Source organism: Portunus trituberculatus, chromosome 20 (genome assembly GCF_017591435.1).
Source record: "Portunus trituberculatus isolate SZX2019 chromosome 20, ASM1759143v1, whole genome shotgun sequence".
NCBI classification, from domain to species: domain Eukaryota; kingdom Metazoa; phylum Arthropoda; class Malacostraca; order Decapoda; family Portunidae; genus Portunus; species Portunus trituberculatus.
In genome coordinates this window covers 5,970,001-5,985,000 of record NC_059274.1, presented here as the reverse complement: position 1 = coordinate 5,985,000, position 15,000 = coordinate 5,970,001, and the positions used below count along the sequence as shown (strand labels likewise).

At 40.3% G+C, this 15,000-nt stretch overlaps 2 protein-coding genes across 4 annotated transcripts in view; one reads left to right on the top strand and one right to left on the bottom strand.

The window, feature by feature from the left end:
- The window catches only part of LOC123506571 (troponin C-like), a 21,423-nt gene extending 11,420 nt beyond the window's left edge, over positions 1-10,003 (top strand). For both annotated transcript variants that reach the window (XM_045258782.1, XM_045258783.1), the window contains 2 exons: positions 5,014-5,145; positions 8,371-10,003. In XM_045258782.1, coding sequence (XP_045114717.1) covers positions 5,014-5,145; positions 8,371-8,399 — 161 coding nt within the window. In that variant the 3' untranslated portion in view covers positions 8,400-10,003. The remainder of the gene's footprint in view (positions 1-5,013; positions 5,146-8,370) is intronic.
- LOC123506570 (neo-calmodulin-like) overlaps positions 1-15,000 on the bottom strand; it is a 290,436-nt gene that overhangs the window by 149,801 nt on the left and 125,635 nt on the right. The window lies entirely within an intron of this gene.

Sequence of the window (15,000 nt, the reverse complement as noted above, 5' to 3'; positions counted from 1 at the left end):
AATGTATAAGTTTTGAATCATGAAAAAGTAAGAAACCGTGGCACAACGTTTCAACAAGTGTGTGCTTATTTCTGTTTTGTCTGTCTTTGGTGTGTAAATGTTTGTACTTGTGTGTGTGTGTGTGTGTGTGTGTGTGTGTGTGTGTGTGTGTGTGTGTGTGTGTGTGTGTGTGTGTGTGTGTGTGTGTGTGTGTGTGTGTGTGTGTGTGTGTGTGTAAGTTATGCAGATCTCTCTCTCTCTCTCTCTCTCTCTCTCTCTCTCTCTCTCACACACTACTATGTCTCCAGTTTGTTTACTCGCCGTTTATAATCTAATGAATTCCGAGCTGAAGCCGAAAATGCAACGGCGCCATGTTTACTTTGGCCTTGTTTGTACAACACACACACACACACACACACACACACACACACACACACACACACACACACACACACACAGGACTTCACTAATTAACACTTCATTCACACACAGTTTAGTTTGCTTAATATATTCACTATAAAATAAACTTGGTAATTAGACAGGTTACCAATGTTTATTTTATGGTTCAAAGGGTCTCCTCCCCCCTTTCCTTCTCCTCCTTCACCACATCCTCCTCTTCATCTTCCTCCACTTCCTTCACCTTCTCTGAATTTACATGTGGCACTAAAATAATAACAGAGAGCATTAAAGAGACATAAAGGTCTGTCACCATTTGATTATCCCTTGTAATTTTTCTCTTCTTCCTCCTCTTTCTCCTCCTCATCCTCCTTCTGCAATACTACTCCTTCTTCTTCTCCTCCTATAATACTACCGGCAAATAAAATCAGCAAAGCCGACACACACAAGAAATGCAAATAAGTCTCCTTGTGTGTGTGTGTGTGTGTGTGTGTGTGTGTGTGTGTGTGTGTGTGTGTGTGTGTGTGTGTGTGTGTGTGTGTGTGTGTGTGTTAAAATTTCCCCTGTAAGTCTCTTCGAGCGAGGACGCACTTATACGTAGTCACATAAATACACACACACACACACACACACACACACACACACACACACACACACACACACACACACACACATTCTGTTCTTTCGTTTCTATATTCAGCCAAAACTCCTTCCATCACAACACTCTACCTGTTTTCTTGTATATATTTTGAGGCTTAGAAATATTCGGTTTTTCTTTTTTTCTTATTACTTAACTGACTATACATTTACTTTAATCCTCTTTCATCTTTCATAACACCCTTCCTTCCATTCTCTTACATTCTCTCTTGCACGCTGTTTATTCTTCCTTAACTTCCGCTCTCTTCTTTTCTTATATCTATCCTTTAGTCTCTACTCACTGCGACTCTTTTCCTTCGTCCTTTAAAAAAAAAAAATGGATTTCGATATTATAACTTGTCTCTCACTCAATGCTTCTCCTTCCTTCACTTCTTCCATCTTTCCTCTTTTTTTTCTCCCCAATACCGTAACCCTTATTAGCATGGACACATTCCTCCCCTTCCCTACCTAACATTTTTCCCTCCTACCTACCGTGCCTCTCCCTCATTTCCTCTCCCATACACGTCCCCTCTCTGATCTTACACTCATCTTCCGTGTCTTCTTTCCTTCTTCTTGTATAGTCTTCCACTACCCTCTTGCTTCTTCCATCTCGACGCTGTATTTTCTTCGTCCTCCTTTTCCTCCATTTCATTATCTTTTCTATGGTTGCAATGTATTCTTTTTCCTCCATCTTCTTGTCTTTCCCACTGCTTTTCAACATCCTATTCATTTCTCTTTTTTTTTTTTAGCAGTTTTTCATCTTCCTATCCCTCTCTTAGTCTTTACCTTTTCCTCCACCTCCTCTTTACCAGTGCATCATCTTCCACCTCTTTCTCCATCTCTCTTTTGTTTCTCAATCTCTTCCTTTCCTTCCATCTCTTCATTTCTATCTGTGCTTCTTATTTCTCCTATTTCTACATTTCCTCCTCGTCTCTCCTTCGTCTTTCAATCTCTTCATTTTCCTCCATCTCTGTTACTACCAGTATTTCATCTTCTCTCTATTTCTCCATCTCCTCTTCTCTTTCTCTTCCCCTCCTTTGTCTCTTAATCTTTTCTTTTCCTCTATCTCTTTGTCTCTATACGTGGTTCATTTTCCTCCAATTCCAATATTTCCTTCTCGTCTCTCTCTCTCTTTACTCTTTCACTCTCTTCCTTTTTCTTCCTTCCTATCGTCTCTACCAGCATTTCATTTTCTTTCTGCTCCTCCATCGCCTCCATCGTCTCCTCCTTGTCTCTCCCTCGCCTCTCAGTCTCTTCCTTTCCTTCTTTCCCTCGTATTTCCTCCTCCTTTCCTTCTATCTCCTCTTTAGCAGTATTTCATCTTCCTTAATTCTTCCGCGTATTTCTCGTCTCTACGCACCTCCCTGGTCTCTAAGAAGCGGGCAGAGGCGTAATTTGCCTTTCAATACCCGCTCCTTTAAGTCAGTGTCCCTTGGGTTCTTCTCCTCGGTTCCTCAAAGCGTTATTCCTTTCAAAGCCATACACGCTCACGTAGCCTCTCTCTCTCTCTCTCTCTCTCTCTCTCTCTCTCTCTCTCTCTCTCTCTCTCGGCGATAATGATAATGAGTTTAATCTCAGCAACTGCATTTATGTATAAGAGAGAGAGAGAGAGAGAGAGAGAGAGAGAGAGAGAGAGAGAGAGAGAGAGAGAGAGAGAGAGAGAGAGAGAGAGAGAGAGAGAGAGAATAGACAAACAGATAGACAGACAGACAGACAGACAGACAGACAGACACACACACACACACACACACACACACAGTACAGGCTTTGAATTGAGGTCATACAACGAGGCTACTTTTACAATATATCTTTCAGACATTCCTAGTCACATGAAATACACTACTTTTGACGTTCATCGGTCGTAAATTTTCAGCAGCAAAGTTGTGGAATTTAATGACAGTGTTAATAGCCTTAGATAACAGAGCCGGGGATATTTATGGCGAAGAGAGAGAGAGAGAGAGAGAGAGAGAGAGAGAGAGAGAGAGAGAGAGAGAGAGAGAGAGAGAGAGAGAGAGAGAGAGAGAGAGAGAGAGAGAGAGAGAGAGAGAGAGAGATCTACTTTTCTTTTTTCATTTTTTTCTCTTTATTTTTACTTCATGATGAATTAATATATTTATTTTTCATTGTTTTCTTTTATCTCCTTTTGACATTATCTTATTCCTCATTAATATCTATACCATTTATTTTTCCTTTCATGTGATCGCAATCTAAATTAATTTCTTTTATCTTTACATAGTTCATTCAGACTTCATAATTTGCACCATTATTATTATTATTATTATTATTATTATTATTATTATTATTATTATTTCATGGCGTTCTTTATATCATGCTTCTGATTTCATGCTACATTTCACACTTTTTTTTTTCCTTTCATACTTACATCATCTCACGTTCATATTTTCAAAGTTCCATTGTGTTTTATTGCTGCAGATTCAATACAAAATCTTATGCACTGATTTCCTTGCTTCCACCTTTACGCATCCTGTAGAACTGTAGCAATAAGAGGAGCTTTATCATACTTTTCCTGAAACACAAGGAGGAATATACCAGAAGGACACACCCATCTCTCTCTCTCTCTCTCTCTCTCTCTCTCTCTCTCTCTCTTAAAAACGCACCCTATTCTCATCCTCTCTACAGGAAAACTCCGACCCTTCATTCCTCTTCTCGTTAATTAAACCTCCCACCTTTCCTCCTACATCTTCCCACCATTTACAAGCACCGATTCCTCTCCCACTTAATTACTACTTCCCAGGAACCCCTTTACCCTTTCACAACAATTACCTGCTATCCTTTACCCATTCCTCTCCCTCTCCCTTCCTACTCCTCCTCCTCTTCGTTACCTTTACCTTATCCCTCTCAATTTTCATTTTTTATTATTTTTTTTTGTCGCTATGTATAATTAATTGATCACTTTCTTTTCTCTTATCTTTGTGGGGAGATTTGGTAGTCACGCCTTGTTTTGTTTTCTCCTGTCTCTTTCTCTCTCACTTTCTTCTTTATCTAAATGTGTTACTTTCTTTTCTATCATGTTTCGTTTTAGCTATTATTTTCATTATCATCCTTGTCTCCTTACTATCCCCACCACCTCTCTCTCTTTCTCTAACGTAATTTACTTTTTTTCACTTCATATTTCCTTCTTTCCCTCTTCTAGTCTTCTTTATTCTCCCTTTCCTTCACTCGCCAGTCAGTGCGGTGTGAAGAGGGTTGCAAAGACTACGGCAGCGCTTTTTCCATCCATCAATCATCCTCTTTCTCCTCCTCTTCCCCTTCCTCTTCCTCCAACAACGCTCTCCCTCCCCCACCTGGCTCCCGGACTCTCCCTCCTCTCCCAACTCTCCCTCTCACTAACGAACTCTATCTTCTCGTCCTCAGCTTCTTTTTTTTCTTCTTTCTCTTTTTTTTCACCAATTTTCATCTCTTCTCTTTCTCCAAAACTGCACTTCATTTTAACTACTTGTCCATATTCTTGAAGTGTTTTCTTTTTTGTTTCCTTTTCTTTTTATCTTTCCTTCTTTTCAATTATCCCTTTCGTTTTAAACTCTTCCTCGAAATCTGCGTTCCTTTCGAAAGTCATCCATATTTCTTTTTTCTTTATTTCCCTTCATTTCCAAAATTGTTACTTTTCTCTTACATTTCTGCTCCTTTCTTGATCAGTTTCATTTCCGCCATTTCGCTGTTCTCTTCGTATTCTTAAACCACCAACTCACCCTGCTCCTCCTGTCTTTCTTTACAAACTCCTCTAAGTACTCCTGCCAATCAAACATTTCAATATCATCTCCATTTCTTTATGACCTCCTCTTCCTCCTCCAGCTCCTTCTATTCCACTAACTCTACTCCTCCTCCTTCAACAAAATTCCTCTTCCTCTTCCATTTACTCTTCCAATTCAGCGATCACAATTACTACCGCCATTTCTCGATGACTCACTTCTCCCTCCCTCCTGCTGCTCCACCACGTCCATCTCTTCCACCAGCTCCACTCCATCTCATCTTCCTCGGCAGGTAATGGCTTTATCCCGACGGCGGCGCTGAAGGAGATCTTGGGAGCCTTGGACGATAAGCTGACGAGTGCTGACCTCGACAATATCGTGGACGAGATCGACGAGGACGGCTCTGGGACGGTCGACTTTGATGGTGAGTGGGAGAAAGAGAGGGAGAAGGAGATAGAGTGGGAGAGAGAGGGAGAGAGAGAGAGAGAGAGAGAGAGGCCGAGAGAAGAGAATAAAATAATATAAACGAACAAAATCATGTATTATAAACGATCAAATTATTTTTTTATGTAAGAGGGAAGCTTACCAAGGGCAACAAAATATTAAAAAGGGCTACTATACAATAAAGATAATTCAACGTTCACTTGCTAGAGCGTAATTATAATTCCCAACGATCGGTAATTACTAGAAAAAAGGAGCTTAATTAAATCGTATCCTCTTAACGCCTTCTTTTTTGTCCCACGAACTTTTTTCTACAACTTTGGTTCTAATGTGCCTTCTCATCAACCAGTCTCTTATTTTTTCCTATTAATCCTTACTTTATTTCCCTTATCTCCACTTTTTCTATTTTCTTTTTAATTCTTCTTTTATTTGTCGTTTATCCTTCATTATTTTTCCTTTTCTTTGATCTTCTTTCCTCTTTCTCACTCACACAAACTTTTTTCTTCTCATCATTTCCTCCTAATTTCATGCTGTTTGTATTTTTCCAGTATTTGTTGTTGATATTTTTACAGTATTTCTATTGATCTTTATCCCTCCTTTCGTACCCATTTTCCTTTTGTATTTCCTTTACCAAAAACTTTCTTGTATCTTTATTAACTATTCTACTTCACTTCATTTTAGCATTTATTTTCGTACCTACTTCCATTTCTCCTCCAAAAACTTTCTCCCTTCGTTCTTCGTTTCGTTCCACCTTCCCTCTATTACAGAATCTCCCTCTCTTTCCTCCTTCACCGCCTTCTTCACCCTCGAGTTCCCCTAAACGAACTCAACAACTTTTCTATCGCGTACGAGCCCCTGACCAACCGTAACCGTGGCCCTCCCTATCCTTCTCTCTCTACGCCTATCCCATCTATTTACAATTCAATAAGGCCCATACACCTTATCCTCCTTTGCTCAGATTCAGAAAAAAATAAAGGAAAAAAAGTAAGTGGTATAAATTATGCAATTCTAGACTTTTTTTTTTTTTACTTTTGAATTTTCACACGAAGTCAAGAGTGGTGCACAACTTTCTTTATCCTATCAATTAAAGGCATTCACATTCCTCTTCTTCTTTTTTCATCTACTTCTACTACAGCTAAAGCCATTTATCCACAGTGTTACTCGATGCTCCAGTCCTGTTATCCTATTAGACATGCCTTCCAAACCTTTCAACACCTTTATTTACCATTTACCAATCTCCTTTTCTATTTTTTTTTATCTCCTTTTCACTTACTGATCACTTCGAACTTTTACAACCTTTAGTTTTTTTCTTTTTTATCTTTATCCCTACTTCTATTTTCCCTTTCCTTCTTTCCTCCTACTGATAGCTAAGTCTCTCTCTCTCTCTCTCTCTCTCTCTCTCTCTCTCTCTCTCTCTCTCTCTCTCTCTCTCTCTCTCTCTTCATCTTATTAACCATTCTAAGTCTCTCACTGGTTTTCTCTCCCCTTATCTATCTTTCTCTCAGGTTTCCCTTTGGTCTTACTGCTCTTCTCTCTGTTGCCCATCACCTCCCATTCATTCCCCAGTTCCCTCACACCTGTTCTTCAAAGGCGAGGCAAAATGTAGGTTATGAATGTTCGAACTTTGTAAGCCAAAGTAATAGTGTGGTTCAGAAGAGTTTTTAGATTACACTGCAAGAACCCAATACCCTCTCTCTCTCTCTCTCTCTCTCTCTCTCTCTCTCTCTCTCTCTCTCTCTCTCTCTCTACACCAGCGTGTTAAGAAACTTTCAAATCTCCAGAAGCCTAACCCGCTGACCTGCTTCCTCCCTCCCTCTTCCCTCCTCTTCCTTCCTTCCTTCCTTCCTTCTCCCTCCCTTTCTTCCTGCCTTCCTCTTCTCTTCCTATTATTGATCCGATATCAGAGTCGAAAGAAAGGAAAAGATTGGTGACGATTTAAGTAATCTGATCATTCTCTCTCTCTCTCTCTCTCTCTCTCTCTCTCTCTCTCTCTCTCTCTCTCTCTCTCTCTCTCTCTCTCCAATAAGCCTCTCCTTGAAATCCCAATCACTGCCGCCATGACTGATCACAAGCCTATTTCAAAAGGCCAGCGAGCTCGTGCCCTTAGTAATTCCCTCTGATGGATTTATGATTGCCTCTCTTCTCTCTAGAATAGATTTATTATGAATTACGGAGGAGGTACTTTTTTTGCATCCGAACGCTACTTTTTTACTTTTTGAATAATGCGTTTTCAATTTCACTTTGCTTTTTTTTCTGAAGTGAATACATTTTAGTGTCTATGATGGTTGCCTTTCTCGTTATGTTTAAGCTTAAGTAAGGTCAGGTTGAGTTAGGTTTGGCTATGTTAGGTTAGGTTAGCTTGCGTGAGACAAAGTAAGGTTACGTTACATTAGGTTGAAGTAAGGTAAGGTAAAAGTAAGGTAAGATAAGGTTAAGTTAGGTAAGGTAAGGTAAGCAATGTGACAATACGATGCTGCACTATAGTATTTCATGTGTATATAAACATTTCACCTTATTTCGATATATCATGTATTGTTTCATCAAGTTAAAGAGATGTACTGACGATGCCTTGTTTATCAGGACAAAGTCAGGATCAAAGCTTAACGATGTGATGAAAGCTTTGGTTAATATCGAGAGAGAGAGAGAGAGAGAGAGAGAGAGAGAGAGAGAGAGAGAGAGAGAGAGAGAGAGAGAGAGAGAGAGAGAGAGAGAGAGAGAGAGAGAGAGAGAGAGAGAGAGAGAGAGAGAGAGAGAGAGAGAGAGAGACGCAGAAATAGTTACAAAAAATGATATGAGAAAAGGTAAAATAACAATATTATTTTGATCTTACATAAAATCCTACTAAAAACACTTTCAATACAACACATTGCAACATCTAAATAACGTACAACACATGCTCTCTTCAGTGAAACTCCCTCTGTATATACCTTTCCTGTACTCTTATCTATATGCTTCTTTATTAAGCTGGTAAACTGCTAACCCCTTCAGTACCATGACGTGTTTCATATTCATTCTGCTTACTATTTCTCGATTTTATACAGCTTCAGAAAAATTTTTGGGATTAAAATAGTGAAGACTCTGGCCATCAATCTTCTGACCTCCCTAATCCCTTCAAAAATACATGATAAATATGCGTTACAGTACTGAAAGGGTAAATGCTCAGCTATTTTTTTGTGTTGTAGTGAAATATGCGTTTGTTCTTCCGCAGAGTTCATGGAGATGATGACTGGCGACTAGTCCGTCAGGTGGTGCCCTCTCGCGGAGACACGGCTCACTCCACGTCTGGCCCCGCCTTCTATCCCTTTCCTCATCCCTCTCCTACCCTTTCCCCTCCCTCTCTGTCTCTCTCTCTCTTTCTCTGATTTCTATTCTCTCCTTGCATTTTTTTTCTTCCATTCGTCTCCACTTATTTCTCTTCTCTCTTTTCAATTATCCTCATTCCTCTTCTTTATTACACCCTCCTTTTCCTTTCTCCTTCGTTCCTTTTTTCACCTCCCTCTTCCTTCCTCCGTTCCTGATGACAATGTCCACACAAGAAAAAAAAGAATTATAGTTTATCATAAGAAAATAAAGGAGAAATATCCAACAGCCAATTACTTTATATTCTTTGAATGGAGGAAGAGAAGGTTGTCTTAATCAGCAACGTCGCTTTCGAGTGTCCTAATAAGTGTTTTTTTTTTCTTTGTTTATTTCCTGCGAGTGCTGGGTGAGTGGGGTTGGTCTTCATTCTCTGTAGGAAAATGTTGACAGCGGACACACGACTCGAGTGTTTTGAGCCGCGTCCTGTCGATTAATTTCAAAAGTTCGATATCTATTCTACTATTCTTCTTATTTCTTCATCTCTTTATTCATTTATTATCATGTGAATCCTTTTCTGTCAATGTGTTTTTTTTCTTGTTAATCCTATCATTGTCTTTATTTTTCCTCTTTCTCTATAATCTTCGTTTAAGTTTCCTACATCAACCTGTTCATCTGTTTTCAATTGGTATTCTATTTTTGTTCATATATTCTTAGTCTCCTTATATCCTTCCTATAATTATCCTTATTTTCCTTTGTTTCCAGGTTATCTTTCGTGCTTCTTTACTGTCTTTCCTATCAATAAACTTTTACTCTACTTAATACATCTATCCCTATCCTTTTCTTCTTTTCTTTCTATTTTGCCCCCAGTCTTGTTCCTCTCTTGTTCCTATTTTCGTATAATACCTGTCTTGTCTCTTTATTGTTTTCCTTCTATATCTCCAGCCTTATCTACAACCACTTTTTGTCATATTATCTGAGCTCTATTCACTCTACTCCTTGTATTTCTCCCAAACTCTCTTCTTCATCATTAGTACAAATATTTACTTAGACCCGCAACCATCACCTTCCCCACATAGGCCCTCTCAGATCCATAAATAATAACACTCAGCCAACAGATCGAGCGCCTCCCTAGTGAGCCTCTCTCGTGTATACGTAACCTGATTGACTCGGCTTTTTTATACGTAATGATTAGCATGTGCGTCTATCTTTTGTGCCCGAGTTTGGTGTCCTTTAACTGCTACTACTGTTACTATTACTACTACTGCTACTACTACTACTACTACTACTACTACTACTACTACTACTACTACTACTTCTACTGATACTACTACTACTGCTACTATCAATACTGCTATTCTTACTACAACTACTACTGTCAATGCTGGTATTCTTACTACTACTACTACTACTGCCTGCTGCGACACTATTACTATTACTACATTATATACAAAGTACTAAATGTCGTATGAAATATAATGGCGTACAATACACAACGTGAATGAAAACATTGGAAGCATAAATAAAAAACGATGAAATACAAAGTTCTAGATCGTATGATTTTCCTTTAAAACTTCTTCTATTTATTACCACTTAACATAATGAACGAAAAACAGAACCATAGCAAGAATACGAAAAAAAATGAATAAAATAACGATAAGATGAGGAATTTTAACGTGCATTATTGTCTTATTTCCCGAAGGATTCTGCTACCTGTTACTACTTTCCTCTGTTCTTATACAACGAGGCCATTTCCGCAAGTGTTAAGGTGATGAAGGAGAAATAACTAACGCCCTTTCTGGCCAGCGAGGTGTTAAGTATATTCAATGGACCCCAATGGATGCTAGCTCAGCCTCCCATTTCTTTCAGCCACCTACGACACGAAAGGAAGTAAAGGGCCCCACATATAAGAAGTAGTAGGATTAGGATAAGGTGTTGTGCTAGTGTGCAGTGTTTAGACGATACACGCTTCACTATAATAGGTGGTAGGACAAGGTACAGAGTTAGTGTTCAAAGCTTCATTAGAAAACAAGTGGTAATTAAGATACAGCCGGTGTGAAGTAGATTAAATAGCATTATATTATCGAGCCAACATATAACCCAAGTAATTTACGCAAAAAGAAGCAAAAAAGAGGTGTGTGGATTTTAAAACAAGACATGTTGCACAAAAAAAAAAAAAAAAATAGAAAAGAATAAAATAGAAGACATGCAGATCAGCGAGTCAAAATAGCTAAAACCCAAGTAAAGTTAATGAAAAAAATGAAAAATAAGATGAAGCGACACATACACCATGGAAAAAAGAAGGAAAACATATGAAAGAAGACAGAACATGGTGGCTGAGAGGCGGACCCTGAATTCTCTGCTTCTTTATGTTCGTGTAGAGGAAACCTGTGTCATTTATTACCCGAGCAAACAGAGCGTCAACACTTCTGGATCACCGATAATAGTGTTTTTCCCCGCCCCTGCACTCAATGGGGCGTCACGCGGCTGCTCTGTGAAATGAAAACCTTGGATGGAAACATTTTGGTGACTCTCTCAATCAAGGGAAGCCGGAAAAAAACAATAACAATGTGTGTGTCCGTGTCCGTTTCCGTGTGTGTGTGTGTGTGTGTGTGTGTGTGTGTGTGTGTGTGTGTGTGTGTGTGTGTGTGTGTGTGTGTGTGTGTGTGTGTGTGTGTGTGTGTGTGTGTGTGTGTGTGTGTGTGTGTGTGTGTGTGTATGTAGTAGTAGTATTGGAGTGTACATGTAAGCAAAATGCGTTAAAAGGAAAGAAGCGAAACAAAATAAAGGGAAAGAGAAAAGTACAGAACAGGAAGAGGAATGAAAAATAAAGAAAGGAAAGAGAAGTAACAGAAGTGAACGAAAAGAAAGTAACGGACTGCAGTAAAAGAAAAAAAATGATGTGAAAAATAGGAAAACGAGAGAGATAAATAAAGGAAGAGAAAGGCGGAGGAAGGTGAAGGTAAGAGAGATGGAGAGAGAGCAAAAGAGAGTGAGTGAGGGGAAGGAAGGGGAAGGGATCGTGCCATATACAAAGAACCGACATTCTCTCCCTTCTGCTTCCACTCCTTCAGGCTGTCAATGGAGTTCCGACTTCGAATTCTGAATGTTGCCGTCTCGATTAATGGTTCCCGCCGCTGGTAATGGTGCTTTTAGTGGCCGTACTTGAGGCGGTAGTGGTGATGGTGGTGATGAAGAGGTGTTGACGGTGAAAAGATGGTGATGGTAATGGCAAAGTAAAGTCATTGTGTTTAGATGGTCATGAAGTGGTGATGATAATGGTGAGGTGAACGAGTGGCTGTGTTGAAATAGTGACTGTACTGGTGATAGAGTGTTATTTTGCCATAGAACACTAGTAGCCTTTTTTTTTTAATAAACCTCAAGGTCACTTAGCCTACAGTGTACTCACCAAGCTCCAAGTGGTGATGGTGGTGGTAGTGGAAGTTGTAGTGGTAGTGGCGGGACTTGCAGTGAAGGTCGTGGTGGTGAACAGTGACCATCATTCACACTCACACTACTAACACTACGACTATTGAATCACATAACTATCACAGAACTACTAAATCCTCGCTCATTAAGACATAACGAGGAGAGAAAAATTGGACTAAAGCACACCAGCTAGTAGAGACAAAGCCCGGGTGATTTACGGAGAAACTAGCAAAAAGATAAAGAAGACAATGAAAACAAGGAAAGAACACAAAGTATATGCTAAGGATATGTTTTAACTCCTCTTCGTCTTACTAAAGGTTCAGAAAACACGGCTACGGGTACTGACTGCTGTGTACATACTAGGAGCGCCCTAAAGAAGGCTGGGTAAAAAAATAGAGGAAACATGGGAGGCGTGAGATCCAATAATATAACTACAGGGACCTCGCCACCGCACTTTCCCGCCGCCTTTATCACATCGGTGGCTTTCAACCTTCGACACTCAGACTACGGAGAGGGAAAACACTCCACAAGTCTCCGTGTCTTCAAGCTAAGCCCGCACGCGTAAAAAGTCAGCGTGTTCATAAAATTCGGGCACAAAACTACAACAGGGCGACATTCGAACGTAGGATGAAAAAATAGTGCATCTAGTCCTCAGTAAAATGCAGGACCTCAAGTGGTTTCTAGACGACATGAGTGCGTTCAGCTACAGCACGGGTCCTCTGCTGCTAGGAAACTAGAGACCCGGCTGCTAGAGTGGGGAAGGGCGCCTCTCTCCGGGAGGTGGAGGGGACTGAAGGAGAGAGGAACTGAGGGATGAGGGAAGGAGGGTGCCAATATCGCTTACATACCGAGAAACGTGCGGCTTGTAACGTTCTCTTTTTTTGTCATTAGCGGGACTAGCGGAGTGGCAGCCCTGGAAGCAAAGAAACGAAATAACATGTGAGCTGACAAATGAGAAACGCCAATGGAAGAAAAGGAATAAATAGAAGCGGAAAGAGAAAACACATTACACAAGGGAGAAAAGCAAGAGAGGCACACAAGTCAATACTCCACCAGTCTGCCTGCGACCAACGACCAACACTCCACATGAACCACGAGGAAAGACGAAAGATAAAGAGGAAAACAAGAGACACACAAATACACATTGCAATAAAGGAGAATATAACATACACGGAGGGAAAAGAAAGGAACGCACGATGAGAATAAGCAGAAACATGGAATAAAGAGCAAATGGAAGATACAGAATAATAGGAAAAGATAATGATGATGACAAGACCACAACCCTTTAAAAAACAGCCGAGGAAACAACAAACCATGGAGGACGCACACACACACACACACACACACACACACACACACACACACACACACACACACACACACACACACACACAGACACAACACACAAGCATCGCATATAATAATTCCCATACATGTTATGCTTTCATCACTACTCTCTCTCTCTCTCTCTCTCTCTCTCTCTCTCTCTCTCTCTCTCTCTCTCTCTCTCCCAGTACATAATCCTCCGCATCAATAAGGTAATACCGGAAGTGGGTTAGAAAAGGTAATTATTTATTTATTGAATCGGAAACGCCAATAAAGGATCAGAGGACGTGACTGGTGGAAAAGTCATAAAAAAATTCATCTGTCTATTGATGAATGGTGATGCATAATTTCAATATTAGTGTAATGTGGATATATGTTGCAATTCCTGGTATAATTGATTTTGTAAAGGATTATTCAGTAACACTTTCATCCTCAGGTAGAAGAAAAAAATAGGGCAGGTGAGGGCGAACCAAGTGATTTCATTACTTTTCACCTGCGAAATTATGTCTTTCTCGTGAAGATTTTCAACGTCAGGAAGAGAAACAGGTAATAAAAGCATGAAAAGATAACACAGTAAAAATGTAATACTGCCAAGTGACAAATGGTGCATAAATCTAATATTAATGCAGCGTTAACATGTTACACTTCATATTCTCAAGTCATGATAGGAAAAATAAATTAATAAATGGTAGTACGATTCAATATTTCCTCTAAAATCACCTAACCTAATCTAATCGAGAGTCTTTCTAAGAGTTTCCATTTTCTAAAAGTTAACTATGGATATTATCTATGCACACCCAACAAGCAACTCTAACGATTATTTAACACACAATAACTGCAACGGTTCTTTAAACAAGGAATTTACGGCAGGAGAGGATTTCCAAGTTTCTCTCAAAAAATAGTGAACCTTTGCTCTCTTCCCTCATTAAGAAGTACGGTGAGGAATAATGAGAATAATGAGTTCTCTCCTGTTTCTCTCTCTCTCTCTCTCTCTCTCTCTCTCTCTCTCTCTCTCTATCATTTATCTAATTAGTCTCTTTTGACGGTATGTGTTTCTTGAGTGGAAAGACTCCTATATGGAAGCATGGTGCTAGAAGAGAAGGAAGAGGAAGAGAAGAAAGAGGAGGTGGAGGCGGGGGAAGCTGATCATGGTGGAGGCGGAGGAAGAGGAAGTAGTAATGGTGGTGGCTAGAACTGGGATTAGTGGCACGAGGAGGAGTAGGAGGAGGAGGAATTAGAGGAGTGGAAATGGGTAGACCCTTAGTGGATGTGGTAGGTAGGTGGGTAGGTAGTGGTGGTGGTGGTGGTGGAGAAAATTAGGAATGGCATTGGAGAGGGAGGGAGGGTGGAGGCTTAGTGGTGTTGGCGGTGGTGGAGGATAACAGGGCTTAGTGGCAGGGGCGACAAGGCTTAGTCGTGCAGGAAGGGGCGAGAAGAGCACGGATGACAGGGAGATGAAGGGAGTTAGGCAGAGGAAGCAGATGATGGAATAGGGAGAGGAAGAGAGGGAGATGAGAAGGGAACTATAGAGAAAGTGATAATAAAAGTATGAGGGAAAGATAAAGGACAGAGGGAAGAGAATATAAGGGAAATGTGAAGTTAGGGGAGATGAGACAGACAGTTAGACAGACAGACGAACAGACAGAGGGTGAGGGAGAGGGGAACGACAGGAAAGGATCATGACTGGGTAAAGTGGGAGAGGGGAACGCAGGGAAAGTGAGAGTAGGATGAGGTTAGGAGAGAGGGAGAGGAAACGGGGTGAGGGGAAAGGGTGAGGGGAGAGTGC